Raw genomic sequence first — 27,121 nt, forward strand, 5'->3', positions numbered from 1 at the left:
AGTTCGAGCTTCCAAAGACAAACGCCTCCCAGACTCCAGGAAGTGGATCATTAAAGTCCACATCAATAGCGGCTGTGCGTTGCTGGCGGCCCCCCCGGCGGCCCCCCCGGCGGCCCCCCGGTGGACGCTCTCGGGAAGACGTGCGGCTGCAACCGTTTCACCTCGTCCTCACCTCCCGACAACTTTCCTACTTCTGTCTCTGCAACCCTGCGGCGGCCTCCGCTGGCTCGCTGCCATGTTGTTTTCTCCAAACACTCGCCGTCTGGTTCTAGAGCCTCGCACACACACACACACACACACACACACACACACACACACACACACACACACACACACACACACACACACACACACACACACACACACACACACACACGCTCACACACACTCACACACACACACACACGCTCACACACACACACACACGCTCACACACACACACACACGCACACACACACACACACACACGCTCACACGCACACACACACACACACACACTAACACACACGCTCACACACACACACACACACGCTCACACACACACACACACGCTCACACACACACACACACACACACGCTCACACGCACACACACACGCACACACACACACACGCACACACACACACACTCACACACACACACCTCGCTGAAGCCCCTCCATCCAGGATCTCCAGGTGTTTTGACAGTTTACTTTCTCCGAGCCGCTGCGAGCGAAGTGCTCGCCGCCCGCTCGCCCTCGTGACGTCTCCGCCAGTCTCGTGCTCTCGTCTGCGGCGGTCGCAGTCGTGTGTGTTCTCGCTGCTGCGGGCCTCGGCTCCTCCGCGTCCAAATTATGCCTCTGACAAAAGTCACCAATCTGCCCCCGTACGTGTATTTATATCTGCTGCTGCGGCGCTGTTCTGGTCCGGGACTTAAATACTCTCCAGAGATATGGTCTCGTTGTCGGACCTTCCTGTTGAATCAAGTCGTACATTCGATGTGTACATGTCACCGTGTGTAGTACGGACACAGTATCTATGACAGTCACAGTCGTGTCGGAAAATACTTGAGGTTTAGAGAAACTGGGCTGGATTGAGATTAAGACAGTTTGTTGGAACCAGGATGTAATTATGTTTTTTTAAAACTAACTTGAATATTTATAGATTTATGACCGTCTTACACTTGCAGCTCATTATATTAAAGTGATCAGAACTCAAAGCACTTACTTTAACACTCGTGATGTGTGACTCTATTGTATCATCAGTGTGTTGTTGTGATGAGTGACTCTATTGTATCATCAGTGTGTTGTTGTGATGTGTGACTCTATTGTATCATCAGTGTGTTGTTGTGATGTGTGACTCTATTGTATCATCAGTGTGTTGTTGTGATGAGTGACTCTATTGTATCATCAGTGTGTTGTTGTGATGTGTGACTCTATTGTATCATCAGTGTGTTGTTGTGATGTGTGACTCTATTGTATCATCAGTGTGTTGTTGTGATGTGTGACTCTATTGTATCATCAGTGTGTTGTTGTGATGTTCGACTCTATTGTATCATCAGTGTGTTGCTGTGATGTGTGACTCTATTGTATCATCAGTGTGTTGTTGTGATGTGTGACTCTATTGTATCATCAGTGTGTTGCTGTGATGTGTGACTCTATTGTATCATCAGTGTGTTGCTGTGATGTTTGACTCTATTGTATCATCAGTGTGTTGCTGTGAGGTGTGACTCTATTGTATCATCAGTGTGTGTGTGTTGTTGTGATGTGTGACTCTATTGTATCATTAGTGTGTTGTTGTCATGTGTGACTCTATTGTATCATCAGTGTGTTGTTGTCATGTGTGACTCTATTGTATCATCAGTGTGTTGTTGTAATGTGTGACTCTATTGTATCATCAGTGTGTTGTTGTGATGTGTGACTCTATTGTATCATCAGTGTGTTGTTGTGATGTGTGACTCTATTGTATAATCAGTGTGTGTGTGTTGTTGTGATGTGTGACTCTATTGTATAATCAGTGTGTGTGTGTTGTTGTGATGTGTGACTCTATTGTATCATCACTGTGTGTTTGTGTGCTTTGTGTTTTGTGCTAGAAAAGCCTTTTTTGTTCTGGAGATGAAATCTCGTTGGCCATAACCACACCCACTCTGCTGTGATTGGTCAATCATGGAGGTTTGTCACCGTGGGTCATCAATCCTGGGAGTCTCCACCTCCAAGGGACTCGTTGTATAAACAAATCGGGCGTGATTACAGCTGGAGGAGTGAAGCCATTATCACGAGGAGTGTGTTTTTGGAAACACTTTCTCTACTTGTGTTTTTCACACAAACTTCTCGACCAGTTTCACAAAATATTCTCAGTTCAAGTCATTTTGGAAACTGAAGCTCGAAGAAATGTAATAAAATGTCAGCGACGGGATCTTAAGCCTCCTGGAATGAAGTCTCGACCACACACTCCGGTCCGACCTCAACGACACAAACACACAACAACACACTCCATGTTTTTACTTTATTTATAAATAATATTTAGACAAAGTCTGTGTTGTTTTTTTTTAGCAGCAGCAGGAGTTCAGTGAACTTTTAGCCATTTCAAGATGTTTCGAAGAAAGTCTAACAATAAAGAGATGAATCTACGAGAACCACGAGTACTTTTTAATGAAAAGCAAGTTTCTGGACACATGAGCTTCTAGTGAAGGACGACGAAGATTTTCTGACTCATTTTTCTTCACTTCTTCAACCGTCTGCTGTGAGAATGAGATCGACTTCCTCACCCTGAGAAGAACCGTTTATTTATTTATATTTCACTTCGTCTGACGTGGATTCATCTGAAAGTGTCGACGTCATCCGAGATATAAAGACACAAATAGAAGAGACGTCGACAAACGACAACACACCTCAGCCTTATATAATAACAAAAACGGTCAAATTGTACACGATTCTATGTGAGTTAAAAAACCAAGTCTTAATAAGAAGCTACATGACAAGTATCTACCGATTAGAAAAAGGAACTTGTTTCACTGACGGTTTTGTCTTGTTGGAAATAAAGTGATTAAAAAAATGCAGCTTTAGGTTCGAGGCTGCGGCGGCTAACAAGTGCTAGCTCGATAAGTCCTAGTCTGTACTTTAAACCAGGACATAAATTGAAAGTTTTTCATTTTGTAAAAGCTAATTTATGTGGCCTGGTGTGTCTTTCTGCTGCCAGCCTCTAGTGGACACTCGATGAACTTTAGCTTCTTTTCTTCTTTTTTTTTTTTTACTGTTTTGCATTAACTTCACATTTTTCAAAGCAGATGTTGACATAACTCCATCCTTCTTCTCGTCTATGTTATCGTCCCCGAAACCCTAGTTTCTTAACCACCTATCTTTCTCGATATAAGGTCAGGCTTCGCTGTAGCTTCGTAGCAACAGTGTTTGGGTTCAAGGTCAGTCACAACAACAAGATTTGATCAATTAGGCACATTGTCCACGTTAAGCGCATCTTATAGTCTTGAAAAATTTCATCTTCAAACTATTTCAATTCACCACGGTAGCTACGTAACAGCTAGTTAGCATAAAAGCTAAAGTCTATTGTCCTTTGACACTAGTTGTTTGACTCTCGTGCCACAGAACAAACCCTTTAGAAGGTTCCTCCTCGCATGCATCCCTGGGCAGGTTTTTTAAACTTGAGCGACTCATCCAAACGGCCTGCGATGCCAGGAACCGTTTCGATCCAGCACTTCCTGTGTGACAACGTCAGACGTGAAGGTCGTTTTAGAAACAACGTGTTGACGGATCCAGTTATTTTAACAGTCATCAAAACATTTCAACATTTTCCATTTTTAAGTTAGATCAGTTTTTAGTCACTCAACTGACGGTTACGAGTCTTATTTTTAGTCAAATGTGTTTCGGCCAATCAGCGTCGCACGTGTCGTCGGACCAGGAAGTGACAAAACAATGAGATGCTTGGAAAACGATTGACCTTAGTTTGTCTTTTTGTTCATTTGAATGTTTTATTTGGTGAAAAGAAAACGTTTCTGTCGAAGTTATGTTCACTCATTAAAAAAGCTTTACGATGCACGTAGGAAGTACCGGACTGAAGTACTTAGTCTGGACTCAAAACCTTAAAGTGGACCCTGAGGGTCCCAGAAGAGGTCTGGGGAAGCCTGTGGTCGTCGTCCAGTCAGTGGGTCTCCCTAAATCTTGGAGGAAATTGAACTTGGCTCCCGGGCCTGGAGGGTCTCCCTGGAGTCAGGGGACCCGTGGAAAACCTGTGACCTAAACCAGGTCCTGGGGGCTGGAGGCCCAGGTCTCGCCGGTGGTCAGGGGACGACCCGAAACTAAAAGTACAGAGCTTTATGGTCCAAAATCAAAGATGTCTTGATTCCCTCGTCGTCTTTACTTTAAATGTTTCGACACGTTTGCTGTGAACCTGCCTGAGGCAGTTAAACCTGGTCAGAGTCAGAGCGACTCGTACCTGCTTTGTATGACGACATGATCTCAGGTGTGCGAACCAGCTGTTGTAACAGAGACGTCACTAGTTTTCTCCGCCACACGCTGGTGTTTCTGCACTTTTATCTCGGTTCCTGCTGGTCCAGGATCTTCTCCAACCTCAGGAACACACTTTGAGAAGTTCCTGATCCTCCTCTCGCTTCATGTCTCCTGACGAACCGTGATGTTTCCTGAACCGTCGCCATTTCCATCAGACATGATTCACAGCGAACCCCCCCCACCCCCCCGTCCTTCAGATACAATCCATCTGTGCCGGGGGTTCATGCGGGGCCAGGACCGCGATGTCCGAGTGTTTCCTGGAGTCGGGAGCGTTTATCGCGGACGAGCTTCTGCTTCGTGTCGAGAGAGAAAACATCTCGTCCTGAAGTCTGACCCCCGTGACCCCCGAACCCACAACTCTTCTCTCTCCCCCTGCAGCTCTGAACGGGCCTCCCATGTCCGTGAAGAAGGAGCGCGAGGCGGAGCTGCTGCTGGTCGGGCGGCGCGAGCAGCGCAGCGGCGAGGTCATCTGCATCGACGACTAGACGCACACCACGACAACTACACAACTTCTACACAAAGCATCTCCGGGAAGAGAAACATCACTGACGGTCGAGTGATTGTGATTATCCGTGGCTGAACTGTCCTCCAACATCTTCCACACACTCCTGCACGTGTTGCACTTACGGTCCAGACACACACACCTACACAAACACACACACCTACACAAACGCACACACACACACACACACACACACACATCTCTTCTCTCGTCTGCCTCAAACCATTATACTCCTCATGAGCCTCACGCAGGCTTTTCTTCCTCTTGGGATGTTTCTTACCTTCGCACACAGACACACACAGACACACACAGACGCACACAGACTCACACACAGCTACACACAGACCGTGTAATCTTTGCCCTGCACCGGGAAGACGTTTGTGATCCTGCAGCAGCTTCTCTGTGATTCCTTCGGTACGGAAACACTCGGGATTAACTTCAGGACTAGTCCTGACATGTACAGACGGAGGTTTTGTTTCCAGCGTTTAAAGGAGAAAAAGAAGAAGAAGAAGAAAAAAAAGCCTCGACAGCTATTTTCAGAACCTCCTTTGAATGTTTATAACCTTTCATAAGTCAGTGTTATTCAACTACCAACCCTCGTCATCGATGTTTTCCTCTTGTTGCTGCTTCTGTGCAATGTTGGTGTCGTCAGCGAATTGAAAGAATCACATTTTCATTGTTGAAACTACGATTGTTTTATTGAAATGTTGTTTTTTTGTGCATTTTAAATAATAATTTAATTCATATGATGAGGTTGAATCTGTTTTTTATTAATATATGAATAATTTAAGAATAAATACATATTTTTTTACACATAGAGTTCGATATTGTTAATAATAATTCAAAAATTAAATGTTCTAAATTCAATATTTTTTATTCGTACTCTTTAAAGTCAATATAAACATGTTGGTGTCACCAGACATTAACAATGGAATACCGAGCGACTCCATTGAGCGTCACATGGTTATTGAATTTAAGAGGCTACGAATGAAACGATATTACATTTAGAAAACATGTATTTTTGAATGATTGGAACAAGAATATCGAACTCTATGTGTAGAAAGATTTTTTTTTTTAATGTTCAATTTATATAGTTTGAAGTCCAATAAATTCAACGTCAAACTCTCAGCCAATGACGCCACAGGCAGAAGGTCACATGACTGTTGCATCATTGGCTGTGTTTTTAGTTTTTTTTTAATATATTGAATTCAAAAGACTACAAATTAAACAATATTTAATTAGTACTTTTTTTTTTTGAATTGTTGAAATAAGAATATCAAACTATGTGTAAAAATAATAATTAATTCAACATTTCAATACACTCGTTATTGATTTAAAGCATTTGAAAAAGTAAGTAAATATATAGTAAAAGACCAACATTTCAATAAAAGGGTTCAAAGATTCCACATTTGAAATGTAAAATTCCTTCGACGTTGTGACGACGAACTTCCTGAGAGTTTCGATCTTTTGCGTCTTCATATCGAGATGGACTCGTCGCCATGGCAACGCCTCCACGAGGGAAACTCTTCCGGTCCTGAAGGTCCAGCTGCAGATCAACGCCTTAATAACCGCTGAGCAAATGTACGAGACTCACGTTAGACCCCGATCTCTCATAGTTGTAGAGTCTCCGCTGGACCCAGGACACCCCCCCGATCATCTTTCGGTTCCCATGTTGTGTCGCCGTGTACGTGGTGACGCATCTTCTTCTGCTTCTTTTATGGTTTTTATTTTCTTTTTTGTTTGTAATAAAACTGAACTGAATGATTCACCGAGTGTTCGTCTGGTTTGTCGTGATCGGGCGTCGATGAAGCTTCATGATACTGTGTCATATGTTGACAGGCCAGTAGGTGGCGCCTCAGTTTAAAGCGTAGACAAGAAGAGGAGTAAAAAATAAAACTTCATTTAAAGAACAAAAAGAATGAGAAATTACACACATATATATATATATATATATATATATATATTTAACCTGGTATATTAATAGATTGTAATGTTTATTGTTGTTTCCTTTTTCGTATTAATTATTAAAAAAATAAATTCAAAATACATTTCTTCGTTTTCCGTCAGCCATCTTTGATTGACAGGCGTCATCATCAGTCATGTGAGTTTTTCTGGGAAAATATTTTGTAAACATGGTATAAATAAAGTTTTCACAGGAAGTTGACGAGAGTGAAGCAGGAAATGATTCAGGATTTCTTGACAAACTAACTTCTCCTGAGAACTGATGGAGTCCATGAACCGTGAGTCACTCATTACTCTCGTAATCGTACAATAATACACTTTATACTATACTATTTATACTCGTGAATCACCTGCTTTACTGCCGAGACGAACCTTTTCAAAATGAGCCCGTTTTTCTTGACCTACTAGAGTTGACCTTTGACCTTCCTCTCAAACCTTCACTGAGAGGTCAGAACAAGACATTAGATCAGGTGGAGATAGACACACACACAAAGACTCACAAAGAACACACACAGACTTTTGTCCAGCACATGTTTATTAATAAAGTTTATTGTGAGGAAAATAAGCTGCGACAACTTCATGAAAATTTTCAGTGAATCTCCTGAAACAAACGATAAGTCTGCGTTTTTTTCTCCAGCGACTCGTTAAAATGCTGACCTGGCAGGTCGACGACATGAAGGTGGGGGGACAGGACTGGTTCTTATCAACATGCACAAATTGAGTTTTTTTTTTTTAATGCGACATGTTTAAATGTAAGAAAAGTGTTGTCAGGAACAACAAAGCTTAGACACAACACAACAAGAGAATTTAGTGACACTTAGTGACACTTAGTTACCACACCCGTCTTACTTATGGTGCCAACATAACACTGAACTCCACACATCAGCCATGTTGAAATCGGTGGTAGAAATAGGAGGGCTATGTCAAAGGTCATCGACAGCTGTGATTGGTTGGCTGGGCATCAAAGTATTATGGGAGCTGTTCAGGTCACCGTGACTGAAATGGTTACCTACTGTCTTTCTTCTTCAGCCATCTTCAACATTCTTCTGGTCCAGCGGTGATGAAGGTAAAGGTGAGAACATCAACGTCATCCTTCCTTCCTGTCACTCTTTACAAAAATGAATTACTCCACAAGGCTACATAGTATTACTCCACAAGGCTACATAGAATTACTCCGCGAGGCTACATAGTTTTGATCCATGAGGCTCCGTAGTATTACTCCACAAGGCTACATAATATTACTCCAGGAGGCTAAATAGTATTACTCCGCAGAAAGATACTATTACTCCAAAAGGATACATAGTATTACTCCGCAAGGCTACATAGTATTGATCCACAAGGCTCCGTAGTATTACTCCACAAGGCTACATAATATTACTCCACGAGGCTACATAATATTACTCCGCAGAAAGATACTATTACTCCACTAGGCTACATAGTATTACTCCGCGAGGCTACATAGTATTGATCCATGAGGCTCCGTAGTATTACGCCACAAGGCTACATAATATTACTCCACGAGGCTACATAGTGTTACTCCGCAGATAGATACTATTACTCCACTAGGCTACATAGTATTACTCCGCGAGGCTACATAGTATTACACCGCGAGGCTACATAGTATTGATCCATGAGGCTCCATAGTATTACTTGACTTACTTACTTACTTACAAGGCTACATAATATTACTCCAGGAGGCTACATAGTATTACTCCACAGAAAGATACTATTACTCCACTAGGCTACATAGTATTACTCCGCGAGGCTACATAGTATTGATCCATGAGGCTCCATAGTATTACTCAACTTACTTACTTACTTACAAGGCTACATAATATTACTCCAGGAGGCTACATAGTATTACTCCGCAGAAAGATACTATTACTTCACTAGGCTACATAGTATTACTCTGCGGGGCTACATAGTATTACTATACAAGGCTAAATAGGATTACTCCGCAGAAAGATACTACTACTCCACTAGACTACATAGTATTACTCCGCGAGGCTAAATAGTATTGATCCACGAGGCTCCGTAGTATTACTCCACAAGGCTACATAATATTACTCCAAATGGCTACATAGTATTACTCCGCAGAAAGATACTATTACTCAAAAAGGATACATAGTATTATTCCGCGAGGCTACATAGTATTGATCCACGAGGCTCCGTAGTATTACTCCACAAGGCTACATAATATTACTCCACGAGGCTACATAGTATTACTCCGCAGAAAGGTACTATTACTCCACTAGACTACATAGTATTACTCCGCGAGGCTACATAGTATTACTGTACGAGGCTACATAGTATTACTCTGAAAGGGTACATAGTATTATTTTGGAGACTACATAGTATTACTCTGCGAGGCTACATAGAATTACACCGCGGGGCTACATAGTATTACTCTGCGAGACTACATAGTATTACTCTGCAGCTAGATACTATTATTTCACAAGACTACGTAGTATTACTTCGAGAGGCTTCATAGTATTACTCCGCAAGGCTACATAGTATTACTCCGCAGCTAGATACTATTACTTCACAAGACTACGTAGTATTACTCCGCAAAGCTTTATAGTATTAATCAACGAGGCTAGATAGAATTACTTGACAAGACTACATAGTATAACTCCGCGAGGCTACATAGAATTACTTTACGAGGCGACATAGTATTACGTTGCAAGGCTATATAATATTACTCCACGAGGCTACATAGTATTACTCTGCGATGCTCATAGTATTACTCCGCGAGGCTACATAGTATTACTCCACCAAGCTACATAGTATTACTATACGAGGGTACATAGTATTACTTTGCAAGACTATATAGCATTACACCACAAGGCTACATAGTATTACTCCTTGAGACTTAATAGTATCACTACATGAGGCTACGTAGTTTTACTCCACGAGACTACATAGTATTACTCCGCAGCTAAATACTATTACTTCACAAGAATACATATTATTACTCCGCAAGGCTACATAGTATTACTCCAAGAGGCTACATAGTATTACTCAAAGAGGCTACATAGTACTACTCTGTAAGACTACATAGTATTACTCTGCAAGGGTACATAGTATTACTCCACGAGGCTACGTAGTATTACTCCACGAGGCTACATAGTATTACTCCGCGAGGCTACATAGTATTACTCTGCGAGGCTACATAGTATTACTATACAAGGCTACAAGGTATTACTTTGCGAGACTACATAGCATTACACCACGAGGCTACATAGTATTACTCCATGAAGCTACCTAGTATTACTCTGCGAGGCTACATAGTATTACTCCACGACGCTCTGTAGTATTAGTTCACGAGGCTTCATAGTATTACTCCGCAGAAAGGTACTATTACTCCACTAGACTACATAGTATTACTCCGCAAGGCTACATAGTATTACTGTACGAGGCTACATAGTATTACTCTGAAAGGGTACATAGTATTATTTTGGAGACTACATAGTATTACTCTGCGAGGCTACATAGAATTACTCTGCGAGAATAAATAGTATTACTCCACGAGGCTACATAGTTTTACACCGCGGGGCTACATAGTATTACTCTGCGAGACTACATAGTATTACTCTGCAGCTAGATACTATTACTTCACAAGACTACGTAGTATTACTTCGAGAGGCTTCATAGTATTACTCCGCAAGGCTACATAGTATTACTCCGCAGCTAGATACTATTACTTCACAAGACTACGTAGTATTACTCCGCAAAGCTTTATAGTATTAGTCAACGAGGCTAGATAGAATTACTTGACAAGACTACATAGTATAACTCCGCAAGGCTACATAGAATTACTTTACGAGGCGACATAGTATTACGTTGCAAGGCTATATAATATTACTCCACGAGGCTACATAGTATTACTCTGCGATGCTCATAGTATTACTCCGCGAGGCTACATAGTATTACTCCACCAGGCTACATAGTATTACTATACGAGGGTACATAGTATTACTTTGCAAGACTACATAGCATTACACCACAAGGCTACATAGTATTACTCCTTGAGACTAAATAGTATCACTACATGAGGCTACGTAGTTTTACTCCACGAGACTACATAGTATTACTCCGCAGCTAAATACTATTTCTTCACAAGAATACATATTATTACTCCGCAAGGCTACATAATATTACTCCAAGAGGCTACATAGTATTACTCAAAGAGGCTACATAGTACTACTCTGTGAGACTACATAGTATTACTCCGCAAGGGTACATAGTATTACTCCAGGAGGCTACATAGTATTACTCCACGAGGCTACATAGTATTACTCCGCGAGGCTACATAGTATTACTCTGCGAGGCTACATAGTATTACTATACGAGGCTACAAGGTATTACTTTGCGAGACTACATAGCATTACACCACGAGGCTACATAGTATTACTCCGTAAAGCTACCTAGTATTACTCTGCGAGGCTACATAGTATTACTCCACGACGCTCTGTAGTATTACTTCACGAGGATACATAGTATTACTCCTTGAGGCTACATAGTATTACCCCACAGCTAGATACTATTACTTCACAAGACTACGTAGTATTACTCCAGGAGTCTACATAGTATTACTTCACAAGGCTACATAGTATTACTCCCCGAGGCTACATATTATTAATCCGTGAGGCTACGTAGTTTTACCCCGCAAGGCTACAAAATTTTACTCCGCGGGTTTACATAGTATTACTCCATGAGACTAAATAGTACAACTCCACGAGGCTACATAATATTACTCCAAAAGGCTTCATAGTATTACCCCACGAGAAAAAAAAGGATAACTCCACGAGGCTACGTAGTATTACACCGTGAGCCTAAATAGTATAACTTCACAAGGCTACATAGTTTTCACTCCGCAAGGCTACGTAGTTTTTACTAAGCAAGGCTAAGTAGTTTTACTCCGCAGGGCTACATAGTATTACTCCAGGAGGCTACACAGTATTACTCAGCGAGGCTACATAGTATTACTCTGCGAGGCTACATAGTATTACTCCGTAAGGCTGCAAAGTATTACTCCACAAGTCTATGTAGTATTACTCCACGAGGCTACATAGTGTTACTCCACGAGGCTACATAGTATTACTCCGCAGCTAGATACCATTTCTTTCTACGCAGACTACGCAGTATTACTCAGCGAGGCTACATAGTCTTACTCTGCAAGGCTTCATAGTATTACTCCACGAGGCTAGATAGTATTACTTGACAAGAATACGTATTATTACTCCACAAGTCTCCGTAGTATTACTCCATGAGGCTACATAGTGTTACTCCACGAGGCTACATAGTATTACTCCGCAGCTAGATACTATTCCTTCACAAGACTACGCAGTATTACTCAGCGAGGCTACATAGTCTTACTCTGCAAGGCTTCATAGTATTACTCCACGAGGCTAGATAGTATTACTTGACAAGAATACGTATTATTACTCCACAAGTCTCCGTAGTATTACTCCATGAGGCTACATAGTGTTACTCCACGAGGCTACATAGTATTACTCCGCAGCTAGATACTATTCCTTCACAAGACTACGCAGTATTACTCAGCGAGGCTACATAGTCTTACTCTGCAAGGCTTCATAGTATTACTCCACGAGGCTAGATAGTATTACTTGACAAGAATACGTATTATTACTCGACAAGTCTCCGTAGTATTACTCCATGAGGCTACATAGTGTTACTCCACGAGGCTACATAGTATTACTCCGCAGCTAGATACAATTCCTTCACAAGACTACGCAGCATTACTTAGCGAGGCTACAAAGTCTTACTCTGCAAGGCTTCATAGTATTACTCCACGAGGCTAGATAGTATTACTTGACAAGACTACGTATTATTACTCCGCGAGGCTTCGTAGTATTACTCCACAGGGCTACACAGTATTACTCCACGAGGCTACATAGTGTTACTCCACGAGGCTACATAGTATTACTCAACGAGGCTACATAGTATTACTCCAAGAGCCTACATAGTATTACTCCACGAATCTACATAGTATAACTCCAAGAGGCTACATAGTATTACTCCACAAGGCTAAATAGTTTTACTCCAAGAGGCTACATAGTATTACTCCAAATGGCTTCATAGTATAACTCTACGAGACTACATAGTATAACTCCACAAGACTACTTAGAATTACTCCGAGGGGCCATATAGAATTGATCTACGAGGCTCTGTAATATTATTCTACAAGGCTACATAATATTACTCCACGAGGCAACATAGTATTACTCCGCAGCTAGATACTATTACTTCACAAGACTATGTAGTATTACTCTGCGAGGCTTCATAGTATAACTCCACGAGGCTAGATAGTATTACTTGACAAGACTACATAGAATTACTATACGAGGCTACATAGTATTACTCTGCAAGGCTACATAGTATTACTCCGCGAGGCTACATAGTATTACTCTGCGAGGCTACATAGTATTACTCTGCAAGAATACATAGTATTACTCCACGAGGCTAGATAGTATTACTTGACAAGACTACATAGTATAACCCCGCGAGGCTCCGTAGTATTACTCCACGAGGCCACATAGTATTACTCTGCCAGGCTACATAGTGTTACTCCACGAGGCTACATAGTATTACTCCACAGCTAGATACTATTACTTCACAAGACTACGCAGTATTACTCAGCGATGCTACATAGGCTTACTCTGCAAGGCTTCATAGTATTACTCCACGAGGCTAGATAGTATTACTTGACAAGACTACTTATTATTACTCCGCGAGGCTTCGTAGTATTACTCCACGAGACTACACAGTATTACTCCACAAGGCTACATAGTGTTACTCCAGGAGTCTACATAGTATTACTCAACGAGGCTACATAGTATTACTCCAAATGGCTTCATAGTATAACTCCACGAGACTACATAGTATAACTCCACAAGACTACATAGAATTACTCCGAGGGGCCATATAGAATTGATCTACGAGGCTCCGTAATATTATTCTACAAGGGTACATAATATTACTCCACAAGGCAACATAGTATTACTCCGCAGCTAGATACTATTACTTCACAAGACTATGTAGTATTACTCTGCGAGGCTTCATAGTATAACTCCACGAGGCTACATAATATTACTCCAAGAGGCTTCATAGTATTACCCCACAAGAAAAAAAAGGATAACTCCACGAGGCTACGTAGTATTACACCGTGAGCCTAAATAGTATAACTTCACAAGGCTACATAGTTTTCACTCCGCAAGGCTACGTAGTTTTTACTAAGCAAGGCTAAGTAGTTTTACTCCGCAGGGCTACATAGTATTACTCCAGGAGGCTACACAGTATTACTCAGCGAGGCTACATAGTATTACTCTGCGAGGCTACATAGAATTACCCTGCGAGAATAAATAGTATTACTCCACGAGGCTACATAGTTTTACACCGCGGGGCTACATAGTATTATAGTAATACATAGTAATACTCCACAAGGTTACATAGTATTACATGATGAGGTTACATAGTACTACTTCGCGAGGCTACATATTATTACTCCACAAGACTATATAGTATTTAGTGAGGCTACATAGTATCAATCCACGAAGCTATATAGTATTACTCCGCGAGACTACATAGTATTAGGCCTCTATGCTACATAGTATTACTCCACAAGGCTACATAGTATTACTCCACTAGGCTACATAGTATCACTCCATGGGGCTACCTAGTATTACTCCGCAGCTAGATACTATTACTTCACAAGACAACGTAATATTACTCCAAGGGTCTCCGTAGTATTACTCCACGAGGCTTCATAGTATTACTCAACGGTGCTACATAGTATTACTCCACGAGGCTTTATAGTATTCTGGGAGGCTTCATAGTATTACTCAACGGTGCTACATAGTATTACTCCACGAGGCTTTATAGTATTCTGGGAGGCTACATAGTATTTCTCGGTGAGGCTACATAGTATTACTCGGTGAGGCTTCATAGTATTGCTCGGTGAGGCTACATAGTATTACTCGGTGAGGCTACATAGTATTACTCGGTGAGGCTACATAGTATTACTCGGTGAGGCTTCATAGTATTACTCGGTGAGGCTACATAGTATTACTCGGTGAGGCTACATAGTATTACTCGGTGAGGCTACATAGTATTACTCGGAGAGGCTTCATAGTATTACTCGGTGAGGCTACATAGTATTACTCGGTGAGGCTACATAGTACTACTCGGTGAGGCGATTGGGTGGCTCTGTATTATTTCAACATTAACAAACATTGAAGCAATGAAATGTTTTGATTCATGGAGTCGAATGATTCAGTTGAATCATCAAATAATGACAATAACAATAATATACACAATAATAGTATTTGTGTCGACATAACAAACCTCACAACTCCATGTTCGTGACGATGACAAAGAGAGAAAGTTCAACTTTGACCTTCGGAAAAAGCAGAAATCAAAAGCAGGGAAGTTGACTTTCATGTGTGGTGTGTGTGCGTCCATGTGTGTGTGTCTCTGTGAGCGTGTGTGTGTGTCTTTCTGTACCTGTGTGTGTGTGCGTGCCTGTGTGTGTGTGCATGTGTGTGTGCATGCGTGTGTGTGTCTGTCTGTGCCTGTGTGTGTGTGCGTGCCTGCATGCGTGTGTTATCAATCCACGAAGCTATATAGTATTACTCCGCGAGGCTACATAGTATTAGGCCTCTATGCTACATAGTATTACTCCACAAGGCTACATAGTATTACTCCACTAGGCTACATAGTATCACTCCATGGGGCTACCTAGTATTACGCCGCAGCTAGATACTATTACTTCACAAGACAACGTAATATTACTCCAAGGGTCTCCGTAGTATTACTCCACGAGGCTTCATAGTATTACTCAACGGTGCTACATAGTATTACTCCACGAGGCTTTATAGTATTCTGGGAGGCTTCATAGTATTACTCAACGGTGCTACATAGTATTACTCCACGAGGCTTTATAGTATTCTGGGAGGCTACATAGTATTACTCGGTGAGGCTACATAGTATTACTCGGTGAGGCTTCATAGTATTACTCGGTGAGGCTACATAGAATTACTCGGTGAGGCTACATAGTATTACTCGGTGAGGCTACATAGTATTACTCGGTGAGGCTTCATAGTATTACTCGGTGAGGCTACATAGTATTACTCGGTGAGGCTACATAGTATTACTCGGTGAGGCTACATAGTATTACTCGGTGAGGCTTCATAGTATTACTCGGTGAGGCTACATAGTATTACTCGGTGAGGCTTCATAGTATTACTCGGTGAGGCTACATAGTATTACTCGGTGAGGCTACATAGTATTACTCGGTGAGGCTACATAGTATTACTCGGTGAGGCTTCATAGTATTACTCGGTGAGGCTACATAGTATTACTCGGTGAGGCTACATAGTATTACTCGGTGAGGCTTCATAGTATTACTCGGTGAGGCTACATAGTATTACTCGGTGAGGCTACATAGTACTACTCGGTGAGGCGATTGGGTGGCTCTGTATTATTTCAACATTAACAAACATTGAAGCAATGAAATGTTTTGATTCATGGAGTCGAATGATTCAGTCGAATCATCAAATAATGACAATAACAATAATATACACAATAATAGTATTTGTGTCGACATAACAAACCTCACAACTCCATGTTCGTGACGATGACAAAGAGAGAAAGTTCAACTTTGACCTTCGGAAAAAGCAGAAATCAAAAGCAGGGAAGTTGACTTTCATGTGTGGTGTGTGTGCGTCCATGTGTGTGTGTCTCTGTGAGCGTGTGTGTGTGTCTTTCTGTACCTCTGTGTGTGTGCGTGCCTGTGTGTGTATGCATGTGTGTGTGCATGCGTGTGTGTGTCTGTCTGTGCCTGTGTGTGTGTGCGTGCCTGCATCCGTGTGTGTGTCTGTCTGTGCCTGTGTGTGTGTGCGTGCCTGTGAGTGTGCGTGTGCCTGCATGTGTGTGTGTGTGTTTGTGTGCATGTGTGTGCCTGGGTGTGTGTGTGTGCATGTGTGTAAGTGTGTGCGTGTGTGTGCGTCTGTCGAATCATCTTCCGAGGATGAGTTTCAGGTCTCGATTGAGGAAGTGAAAATGTAGACGACCGGTGTGTGCGTGAAGGACACTCCAGTGTGTGTCTGCAGACTGATCAGTGCTGACAGGAAGTGTGAGTGTGTGTGTGTGTGTGTGTGTGTGTGTGTGTTTTTCCTCCACACTTCCACACTTGTCATTTGAAGCCAGGATTGAGGCTCAGATTAGAAGCTGTGGTTTGCTACTGTAAAGTTCTGAGGTTGGTCCACAACAACGACGCGTAAACACGACTTCTGCTGGAAACACTTGTGTCCGGGAATGTTCGTCCGACAACTCATGGAAAACAAAAGTTGTTTCTTGACGCATTTCAACACCAAACATTCTCCGAGACGACCTCAAGGAAAACATTTCTCTATAAATGATTGAAGTTAAAACGTTTTTAGTGTGTTTGCATATTTTTGCTCCCAGTATCTCCTCTGAGGTCGCTCTCACTGACGAGTGCGACTCCGATCTGGCTAATTATGCCAAATTATTACCTTTAATAAAACGCCGCCTTAAGGGGTCACGAGCCATCAGGGTATTTTTGAGCCGGTCCCGAGCCCGGTTGAATGCAGAGGGTTGAGGGTCAGGAAGGGCATCCGACGTAAAATCTGAGCCAAAACCAAATATGCGAATCAAAACCATGACTTTAGTACCGGATCGGTCGAGGTTAACAACGACCGCCACTGGTGCCGATAAACTTCAGGGCAACAATGCAAGTTGGGCTTCTGTGGGTTGAAGTGGAAGGAGGAGAAGAGGAAGGCATGTTCAGAAACAGAAGGGAAATAGGAAATGCAAGAGTCTGGGACTGAGAGTAGGGACTTTGAATATTGGGACGATGACGGGAAAAGCTAGAGACTTGATTGACATGATGCAGAGAAGGAAGGTGGAGATACTGTGTATCCAGGAGACCAGGTGGAAAGGCGAGAAGCCTAGGTGCAGGTTTTAAGTTGTACTACTATGGCAGGGCTGGCCAACCCGGTCCTAAAAGAGCCGCAGTGGGTGCAGGTTTTTGTTCCAACCAATCAAGAAGACACCTTTTCACCAATCAGGTGTCTTAGGAGTGTAATCAGTTGATGGTCAGTCTGGTGTTGCTTGTTTCAGCTCAAACCTCATTGGTTAAACTGGGCATGCTTGATCGGTTGGAACAAAAACCTGCAGCCACTGCGACTCTTTGAGGACTGGGTTGGCCACCCCTGTACTATGGTATCGATAGGAAGTGAAATGGAGTAGGAGTTATCCTAAAAGAAGAGTTTGTTAGAAATGTCCTGGAAGTGAAAAGAGTGATGAGTCTGAAGCTTGAAATTGAAGGTGTAATGTTAAATGTTATTAGTGGCTATGCCCCACGGGTGGGATGGGAATTAGAGAAGAAGGAAACCTTCTGGAGGGAGGTAGATAAAGCGTTTCAGAATATCCTCAGAGGTGAGAGAGTGCTCATTGGTGTAGACTTCCATGGACATGTTGGTGCAGGAAATAGAGGTGATGAAGAAGCGATGGGCAGGTGTTGTATCCAGGACAGGAACACAGGGACAGATGGTGGTCGTCTTTGCAAAAAGGATTGAAATGGCTGTAGTGAATACTTTTTTTTTCCAAAAGAGGAATGAACATAGGTTAACTTATAAGGGTGGAGATATGAGCACACAGGTAGACTAGATCTTCTATAGACAATGTAATCTGAAGATCAAGATGGTGGGTGAGAGTATAGCAAGTCAGCATAGGATGGTGTTCTGCAGGAGGAATCTGGTGACAAGGAAGAGGACAATGGTTTTCAGGGAGGAGTTGAGAAAGAATCTGGGTGGTCAGGGAAAGGTGCCAGATGACTGGACAACTATAGCTAATGTGATCAGGGAGACAGGTAGGAGATGACTTGGTGTGTGGTCTGGAAGGAAAGTACTTAAGAAGACTTGGTGGTGGAATGGGGAAGTGCAGGAATGATTTATACAGGTTGGCAAAACAGCGAGATAGAGATGGAAAGACCTGCAGCAGGTTCAGGTGATTAAGGAGAGAGAGAGATTTGTTGACAAATGCCACAGAAGTTATAGGACGATGGAAAGAGAACTTTGAAGAGCTGATGAATGAGGAAAATGAAAGAGAGCAAAGGGTAGAAGAGGTGACTACTGTGAACAAAGTAGCAGAGATTAGTAAAGGTGAAGTGAGGAAGACAGTTCTGATGATATACCTGTGCAGGTGTGGAAGTGTCTGGGAGAGAAGGCAGCTGAGTTTCTGGTTAGACTAGTTCAACAAGATCTTAGAGAGCGAGGAGATGCCAGAGGAACGGAGAACAAGAGTAATGGTTTACGTAGAGATGGGAAAGAGAAGTGGAAACTAGACTGAGAGCAGAAGTTAGCATCTGTGAGCAACAGTATGGTTTCGTACCTAGAAAGAGTTCTACAGATGATTAGCAGTTAGCGACACATATATGTTTGTACACATTATTGGTTGTACATTTATTTATGATGTTGTTTTGTCAAGTTGACAACCGTCATATACCCGTGTGTTTTCTCCGTTTCAAGGTTTAGCATATAGCATTTTCAAGTGTTAGCACGCTAACAGTTTAACCTATTGGTTTGTGTCAGTAGGTTTTTTATTAGCATTATCCAATTAGCTCTAAACAAAAAGCTACATCTGAATCCACCCTTTGATTGATGTGTTGCGGTCGAAAGTACGTTTATTAGCTTCCCAGCTAAAACTATAGCGCTTAAGCTAGGAGCTAGCAGTTAGCCGACTCATGCTAATTTGCTACATTTAACTGCGCTTTTAGTCAGAAATACTGCTTTTTTATTTCTTAATAAACATTAATCTTTGTGTCAAGTACGAACAACATGGGTGTCGATTTTGTGTTAGCATTAGCCAATTAGCTTTAAGGAAACGAATGAGCTCAAAGTATTTCCTGGAGGAGAAGAAAAGCAGGAATGTGTTCCACGAGGATGAAAAGAAAGAAGAGTTCTGTGAATAAATTCCATTTTTTACTACGACACTGGCTTCTTTGTTGACAAGAGTAAAAAAAAATCCATCAAAAATATTTATCTGATCTCAAGAAAGAGTAAAAATTCACATCCATTCAAGAACCGACGGTTACAAACAACCGTCCGGTCGCTCGGGGAGACGGCGGGAGGACGGAGGTCTCCATGGCAACGAGCGCTGACACAAAAGTGGGACGTGCATGCACAGCTTGACGTGTATATCTGGAGAGTATGAATCGTATACGAAGCTCTTTATCTACAGCGTCCATCTGGTCTCCTCGCAGACGCCCGGAGGTTGAGGTCCGTTCAGGTCCGTTCAGGTCCGTTCAGGTCCTTTCAAGTCCTCTCAGGTCCTTTCAGGTCCTTTCAGGTCCGTTCAGATCCGTTCAGGTCCTCTCAGGTCCTCTCAGGTCCTCTCAGGTCCGTTCAGATCCGTTCAGGTCCGTTCAGGTCCGTTCAGGTCCTTTCAGGTCCGTTCAGATCCGTTCAGGTCCTCTCAGGTCCGTTCAGGTCCGTTCAGGTCTGGGTTTTACATCCAAACGTCCAAAGATTCCACAACAAATTCCTCAAATGTTTCTTCTCCAGACGAGCCATGATGTCATGACTTTGAAACCGCGTGAGCGGAAGAAAAAAAAAAAAAAAAAAAAAAACTCCTTTTGGCAAAACGAGTGCGTTTTTGTCGGGAAGTTATTTTGGAGCCGAAGGTTCAGTTGACTTTGAAGATGCTGAAGACGTGCGGCGAGGCCGAGCGGTTGCCGACGCTCTGCAGCCTGAAGGACGGGCCCGTGATGGCGTGCAGCTCGGCGCCCTTGTCCAGGCGCAGCAGACCCGACACCTGGCACGGCTTCAGGAAGTGGAAGTTGTGATCTTTGGCGGAGGGCGTGGTCCCGTATCCCTCCATGCACTGCAGCTTCTGAGGCCGGAGGCCGCTGGTCACCACGTCCAGCTTCACATACTGAGACTGATGCTCGTTGAACAACACCTGAGAGGATCAGAACCAAACAGTAGTTTAAGTATTTCATCGGAATATTGAATAAATATAACATTTTAAATGTTTTACACAAATGTTCTACAAATATATACTTGTTACTACACCATCATAACACCAGAGTCAAGTACTCGACAATACTAAACATATATCCTTGTTACTACAATATCACAACACCAGAGTCAAGTACTACACAATACTACACATATATCCTTGTTACTACACAATCATAACACCAGAGCCAAGTACTCGATTACTACACATATATCCTAGTTACTACAATATCACAACACCAGAGTCAAGTACTGGACAATACTACACATATATCTTTGTTACTACACTATCACAACACCAGAGTCAAGTACTCCACAATACTACACGTATATCCTTGTTACTACACTATCACAACACCAGAGTCAAGTACTCGATAATACTACACATATATCCTTGTTACTACACTATCACAACACCAGAGTCAAGTACTCGACAATACTACACATATATCCTTGTTACTACAATATCACAACACCAGAGTCAAGTACTACACAATACTACACATATATCCTTGTTACTACACCATCATAACACCAGAGCCAAGTACTCGATAATACTACACATATATCCTAGTTACTACAATATCACAACACCAGAGTCAAGTACTGGACAATACTACACATATATACTTGTTACTACACAATCACAACTACAGAGTCAAGTACTGGACAATACTACACATATATCTTTGTTACTACACTATCACAACACCAGAGTCAAGTACTCCACAATACTACACGTATATCCTTGTTACTACACTATCACAACACCAGAGTCAAGTACTCGATAATGCTTGATGGAGTCTACTGACTCTTTTAAGAAACACCTTAAGACGTTTCTATTTGTTCAGGCTTTTCCTTGAATTTCTCGAACTCCTGTGTTGTTCTCAGTATTATCTTGATCTTTAAAGTATGTACTTTTTTGAGTATTGTTTTGATTGTCTAAGCGCTTTGTGACCCTGGTCTCGAAAAGCGCTATATAAATAAATATTACTTACTTACTTACTTACTACACATATATCCTTGTTACTACACTATCACAACACCAGAGTCAAGTACTCCACAATACTACACTTATATCCTTGTTACTACACCATCATAACACCAGAGTCAAGTACTCGACAATACTACACATATATCCTTGTTACTACAATATCACAACACCAGAGTCAAGTACTACACAATACTACACATATATCCTTGTTACTACACCATCATAACACCAGAGCCAAGTACTCGATAATACTACACATATATCCTAGTTACTACAATATCACAACACCAGAGTCAAGTACTGGACAATACTACACATATATACTTGTTACTACACAATCACAACTACAGAGTCAAGTACTGGACAATACTACACATATATCTTTGTTACTACACTATCACAACACCAGAGTCAAGAACTCCACAATACTACACGTATATCCTTGTTACTACACTATCACAACACCAGAGTCAAGTACTCGATAATACTACACATATATCCTTGTTACTACACTATCACAACACCAGAGTCAAGTACTCTATATACTACACATATACCCTTGTTACTACACTATCACAACACCAGAGTCAAGTACTCGATAATACTACACATGTATGCTTGTTACTACACTATCACAACACCAGAGTCAAGTACTCGACAATACTACACATATATACTTGTTACTACACTATCACAACACCAGAGTCAAGTACTCGACAATACTACACGTATATATTTGTTACTACACCATCATAACACCAGAGTCATGTACTCGATAATACTACACATTTATCCTTGTTACTACACTATCACAACACCAGAGTCAGGTACTCCACAATACTACACATATATCCTTGTTATTACACTATCACAACGCCGGAGTCAAGTACTGGACAATACTACACATATATCCTTGCTACTACACTATCACAACACCAGAGTCAAGTACTCGACAATACTACACATATATACCTGTTACTACAGTATCACAACACCAGAGTCAAGTACTCGACAATACCACAAATATATGCTTGTTACTACACGATCACAACACCAGAGTCAAGTACTCCACAATACTACACATATATCCTTGTTATTATACTATCACAACACCAGAGTCAAATACTCAATAATACTACACATATATACTTGTTACTACACTATCACAACACCAGAGTCAAGTACTGGACAATACTTCACATATATCCTTGTTACTACAGTATCACAACACCAGAGTCAAGTACTCGATAATACTACACATATATCCTTGTTACAACACTGTCACAACACCAGAGTCAAGTACTCCCCTATACTACACATATATCCTTGTTATTATACTATCACAACACCAGAGTCAAATACTCAATAATACTACACATATATACTTGTTACTACACTATCACAACACCAGAGTCAAGTACTGGACAATACTTCACATATATCCTTGTTACTACAGTATCACAACACCAGAGTCAAGTACTGGACAATACTACACATATATCCTTGTTACTACACTATCACAACACCAGAGTCAAGTACTCCACAATACTACACATATATCCTTGTTACTACACTATCACAACACCAGAGTCAAGCACTCGACAATACTACACATATATACTTGTTATTACACTATCACAACACCAGAGTCAAGAACTCGATAATACTACACATATATCCTTGTTACTACAGTATCACAACACCAGTGTCAAGTACTGGACAATACTACACATATATCCTTGTTACTACACTATCACAACACCAGAGTCAAGTACTCCACAATACTACACATATATCCTTGTTACTACACTATCACAACACCAGAGTCAAGTACTCGACAATACTACACATATATACTTGTTATTACACTATCACAACGCCGGAGTCAAGTACTGGACAATACTACACATATATCCTTGCTACTACACTATCACAACACCAGAGTCAAGTACTCGACAATACTACACATATATACCTGTTACTACAGTATCACAACACCAAAGTCAAGTACTCGACAATACCACAAATATATGCTTGTTACTACACGATCACAACACCAGAGTCAAGTACTCCACAATACTACACATATATCCTTGTTATTATACTATCACAACACCAGAGTCAAATACTCAATAATACTACACATATATACTTGTTACTACACTATCACAACACCAGAGTCAAGTACTGGACAATACTTCACATATATCCTTGTTACTACAGTATCACAACACCAGAGTCAAGTACTCGATAATACTACACATATATCCTTGTTACAACACTGTCACAACACCAGAGTCAAGTACTCCACAATACTACACATATATCCTTGTTATTATACTATCACAACACCAGAGTCAAATACTCAATAATACTACACATATATACTTGTTACTACACTATCACAACACCAGAGTCAAGTACTGGACAATACTTCACATATATCCTTGTTACTACAGTATCACAACACCAGAGTCAAGTACTGGACAATACTAAACATATATCCTTGTTACTACACTATCACAACACCAGAGTCAAGTACTCCACAATACTACACATATATCCTTGTTACTACACTATCACAACACCAGAGTCAAGTACTCGACAATACTACACATATATACTTGTTATTACACTATCACAACACCAGAGTCAAGAACTCGATAATACTACACATATATCCTTGTTACTACACTATCACAACACCAGAGTCAAGTACTGGACAATACTACACATATATACCTGTTACTACAGTATCACAACACCAGAGTCAAGTACTCGACAATACTACACATATATGCTTGTTACTACACTATCACAACACCAGAGTCAAGTACTCCACAATACTACACATATATCCTTGTTATTATACTATCACAACACCAGAGTCAAGTACTGGACAATACTTCACATATATCCTTGTTACTACAGTATCACAACACCAGAGTCAAGTACTCCACAATACTACACATATATCCTTGTTACTACACTATCACAACACCAGAGTCAAGTACTCGACAATACTACACATATATACTTGTTACTACACTATCACAACACCAGAGTCAAGAACTCGATAATACTACACATATATCCTTGTTACTACACTATCACAGCACCAGAGTCAAGTACTGGACGATACTACACATATATCCTTGTTACTACACTATCACAACACCAGAGTCAAGTACTGGACAATACTTCACATATATCCTTGTTACTACAGTATCACAACACCAGAGTCAAGTACTCGATAATACTACACATATATCCCTGTTACTACACTATCACAACACCAGAGTCAAGTAGTCGACAATACTACACATACAGTATATCCTTGTTACTACACTATCACAACACCAGAGTCAAGTACTGGACAATACTTCACATATATCCTTGTTACTACAGTATCACAACACCAGAGTCAAGTATTCGATAATACTACACATATATCCTTGTTACTACACTATCACAACACCAGAGTCAAGTATTGGACAATACTACACATATATCCTTGTTACTACACTATCACAACACAAGAGTCAAGTACTCGACAATACTACACATATATACTTGTTACTACACTATCACAACACCAGAGTCAAGAACTCGATAATACTACACATATATCCTTGTTACTACACTATCACAACACCAGAGTCAAGTACTCGACAATACTACACATATATACCTGTTACTACAGTATCACAACACCAGAGTCAAGTACTCGACAATACTACACATCTATGCTTGTTACTACACTATCACAACACCAGAGTCAAGTACTCCACAATACTACACATATATCCTTGTTACTACACTATCACAGCACCAGAGTCAAGTACTGGACGATACTACACATATATCCTTGTTACTACACTATCACAACACCAGAGTCAAGTACTGGACAATACTTCACATATATCCTTGTTACTACAGTATCACAACACCAGAGTCAAGTACTCGATAATACTACACATATATCCCTGTTACTACACTATCACAACACCAGAGTCAAGTAGTCGACAATACTACACATACAGTATATCCTTGTTACTACACTATCACAACACCAGAGTCAAGTACTGGACAATACTTCACATATATCCTTGTTACTACAGTATCACAACACCAGAGTCAAGTATTCGATAATACTACACATATATCCTTGTTACTACACTATCACAACACCAGAGTCAAGTATTGGACAATACTACACATATATCCTTGTTACTACACTATCACAACACAAGAGTCAAGTACTCGACAATACTAAACATATATACTTGTTACTACACTATCACAACACCAGAGTCAAGAACTCGATAATACTACACATATATCCTTGTTACTACACTATCACAACACCAGAGTCAAGTACTCGACAATACTACACATATATACCTGTTACTACAGTATCACAACACCAGAGTCAAGTACTCGACAATACTACACATCTATGCTTGTTACTACACTATCACAACACCAGAGTCAAGTACTCCACAATACTACACATATATCCTTGTTATTATACTATCACAACACCAGAGTCAAGTACTGGACAATGCTTCACATATATCCTTGTTACTACAGTATCACAACACCAAAGTCAAGTACTCGATAATACTACACATATATCCTTGTTACTACACTATCACAACACCAGAGTCAAGTACTGGACAATGCTTCACATATATCCTTGTTATTATACTATCACAACACCAGAGTCAAATACTCAATAATACTACACATATATACTTGTTACTACACTATCACAACACCAGAGTCAAGTACTGGACAATACTTCACATATATCCTTGTTACTACAGTATCACAACACCAGAGTCAAGTACTGGACAATACTACACATATATCCTTGTTACTACACTATCACAACACCAGAGTCAAGTACTCGACAATACTACCCATATATACTTGTTACTACACTATCACAACACCAGAGTCAAGTACTCGACAATACTACACATATATACTTGTTACTACACAATCACAACACCAGAGTCAAGTACTTGACAATACTACACATATATACTTGTTACTACACTATCACAACACCAGAGTCAAGTACTCCACAGTAC

At 41.1% G+C, this 27,121-nt stretch overlaps 2 protein-coding genes across 2 annotated transcripts in view; one reads left to right on the forward strand and one right to left on the reverse strand.

Moving 5' to 3' along the window:
* The window catches only part of chd3 (chromodomain helicase DNA binding protein 3), a 99,616-nt gene extending 92,847 nt beyond the window's left edge, over positions 1-6,769 (forward strand). Inside the window, exon 39 of the mRNA XM_087788570.1 lies at positions 4,880-6,769. Within this exon, the coding sequence (XP_087644696.1) occupies positions 4,880-4,986 (107 nt within the window). The 3' untranslated portion in view covers positions 4,987-6,769. The remainder of the gene's footprint in view (positions 1-4,879) is intronic.
* Positions 6,770-19,977: 13,208 nt separating this feature from the next.
* The window catches only part of tnfsf12 (TNF superfamily member 12), a 114,858-nt gene continuing 107,714 nt past the window's right edge, over positions 19,978-27,121 (reverse strand). Inside the window, exon 6 of the mRNA XM_087790284.1 lies at positions 19,978-20,969. Within this exon, the coding sequence (XP_087646410.1) occupies positions 20,694-20,969 (276 nt within the window). The 3' untranslated portion in view covers positions 19,978-20,693. The remainder of the gene's footprint in view (positions 20,970-27,121) is intronic.

The sequence above is a fragment of the Callionymus lyra genome, chromosome 4, assembly GCF_982586985.1.
Source record: "Callionymus lyra chromosome 4, fCalLyr1.hap1.1, whole genome shotgun sequence".
In the NCBI taxonomy this organism is placed as follows: Eukaryota; Metazoa; Chordata; class Actinopteri; order Syngnathiformes; family Callionymidae; genus Callionymus; species Callionymus lyra.